The 2,181-nt window shown below is 39.5% G+C and overlaps 1 protein-coding gene across 1 annotated transcript in view; it reads left to right on the forward strand.

The window, feature by feature from the left end:
* Nucleotides 1–1,154: 1,154 nt before the first annotated feature.
* Nucleotides 1,155–2,181, forward strand: part of LOC106818665 (zinc finger protein 235-like) — a gene marked incomplete at both ends in the record, with an annotated part of 15,779 nt that continues 14,752 nt past the window's right edge. The window contains one exon of the mRNA XM_014823352.1: nucleotides 1,155–1,248. Within this exon, the coding sequence (XP_014678838.1) occupies nucleotides 1,155–1,248 (94 nt within the window). The remainder of the gene's footprint in view (nucleotides 1,249–2,181) is intronic.

The raw sequence follows: 2,181 nt of genomic DNA on the forward strand, positions 1-2,181 counted from the left end.
CACTATCGATATGTTGATAAATCTATATGCCAAAACTCAGTCTTCAAAATGCTCTACCTCGGATCACATTTCTGGCTTAATGAGAACATTTCGTCATGTTTTCATACTGCAAGTATGCTCACAGTAGGTGTTTTTAAGCATTTTGTTGCGAGAATCAGCTGCTTTAAAAGGATAGACTAAAAGTAAAAAATACCATTTAACTGCAAGTAAAATATCAAAGGTACGAATACTTCGAAATGGCTGCTGTTGTCGTAGCATGCAATGCATGTTGGAATGGCTCGCAGCACATTCTGGAATAGTGCGCGCTAATGACATCACCAGTTGAGGCACCGCCAGACAAGCATAATATTCATAGTAACTTGGCGCATTTTCTACACAATGTATATTTAGAAGACTGACTACATGAAATCATACAATCTTTCAAACTGTTTATGTCCCAATATTGTTTTCTCCCTTAGGTATTTCGTTTCTCTATTGCGACTTTACGCTAAGAATTGAGTGAGTAGGCCTATATGTGTCAGGATTTGCTCTACAAGGAGTACCTATGCTAGTCTTTGTATAACACAACCAACTAGAGCACTCGGAGAGCGCAGACCTCCGCCAAGGCAGCTCAATTCTCTGACTGAAAAATTTAATTAATTAATTAATTAATTAAATAATTAATTGGATCCGGATCACCACCAAAATGTAATCAATTGTAAGTTACCCCATTTCTGACCTATCCTGAAAATTTTATGACAATCCGTCCATCCATGATAATATAATTCGATATTCAGCATAAACAGAATAAACGGGGCGCGTTTTTGTTCTACATCAATACGCAGCGTTCAATGAATTTATTTGTATTCTTATTACTAATTTGTAGGAGAGCCTATATAGGACGTGAATTCTACAAGTGAGACAATGCAGCCTACGAAGCAAAACACGTGGTCGTAACTTGAGCGCCAGACAGGATATACACCTGACGTGTGTGACCAGTACGTGGCAGCTTTCCCTGAAGCACGATGGAGTACGTGAGAATTAATTCCGGGGAAAATCCATATGAGTGCGAACTGTGTGATGCTGCCTTCTCCTGTCTGAGTAGTGTGAAGTTACACATAAGAAGTCATACGGGAGAGAAACCGTATAAGTGCGCGCTGTGTGATGCTACCTTCTCGCAATCGGGTAATCTGAAGACACACATGAGAACTCACACGGGAGAGAAACCTTATAAGTGCGATCTGTGTGATGCTACCTTCGCACAACCAGGTACTCTGAAGACACACATGAGAACTCACACGGGAGAGAAAACGAAGAAGAAAATGACGAAAAAAAAATTATTTAAATGAGCAGAAGCATGGAGCAGTGTAGAATACCAACTAATGCCACTCAACTGTTACAGTTTCTTTCCAAAGTGGAAGCTGGACTAGGAATTAATTGAAAAAGTCTTCAAACCTTTAAGGTATACAACCGGACTGTGTTATGTTTGTGATTTTTTTGGTGTTTTGAATCTACCTAACATGTGGCCATGAAAACTCTTTGTAACCTTTTGTAAGTAACTGTACGTTTGAACACTGATCTAATAAAACGCATTATGATTCATAATATTAATGTCTACCGTCAATAATAAACAATTACCAAGAGAAGTATAGTGTATATGTTTGTGGGGTCGTGTATTTGGGTGCGTGCGTGCGTGTGGGAGAGCAACAAATGATAGGAATAAAGAAAGCTGTTACTGTGCGAAGCAAGTTCATATATGCAACATGGGAAACGAACCATAAGAGAGCGAGAGAGAGAGAGAGAGAGAGAGAGAGAGAGAGAGAGAGAGAGAGAGCATAGTATAAGCCTATAATACTAGACCTGTTAGTGTATGATAAATACTCTGTTCACACGGGTAAAACTAACAGCTAATGTTCTAGTCTGCCACGTCTACGTGAGCAGAAGCATCTTGACTGGAGTATAGACGATCTACACCATCGACGAAAAGTGATTAGATAGTGATTATACTGCTAATGTGTCCTGCTTTGACAACTTAGCGATTTCAGGCAGTCATATAGTATCATATTTACCAATCTCCTGTGTTGGTAGGTGTTAGTATCGCTTGGGACGTAATGCCCTACCTTACAGATAGTCATATACAATACTGTATAGTGTTTGCGAGTGCGGTCATCTCAGCGCATTATCACTCAAAGACAATTAATG

Source organism: Priapulus caudatus, unplaced genomic scaffold (assembly GCF_000485595.1).
Source record: "Priapulus caudatus unplaced genomic scaffold, Priapulus_caudatus-5.0.1 Scaffold2418, whole genome shotgun sequence".
NCBI lineage: Eukaryota > Metazoa > Priapulida > Priapulimorpha > Priapulimorphida > Priapulidae > Priapulus > Priapulus caudatus.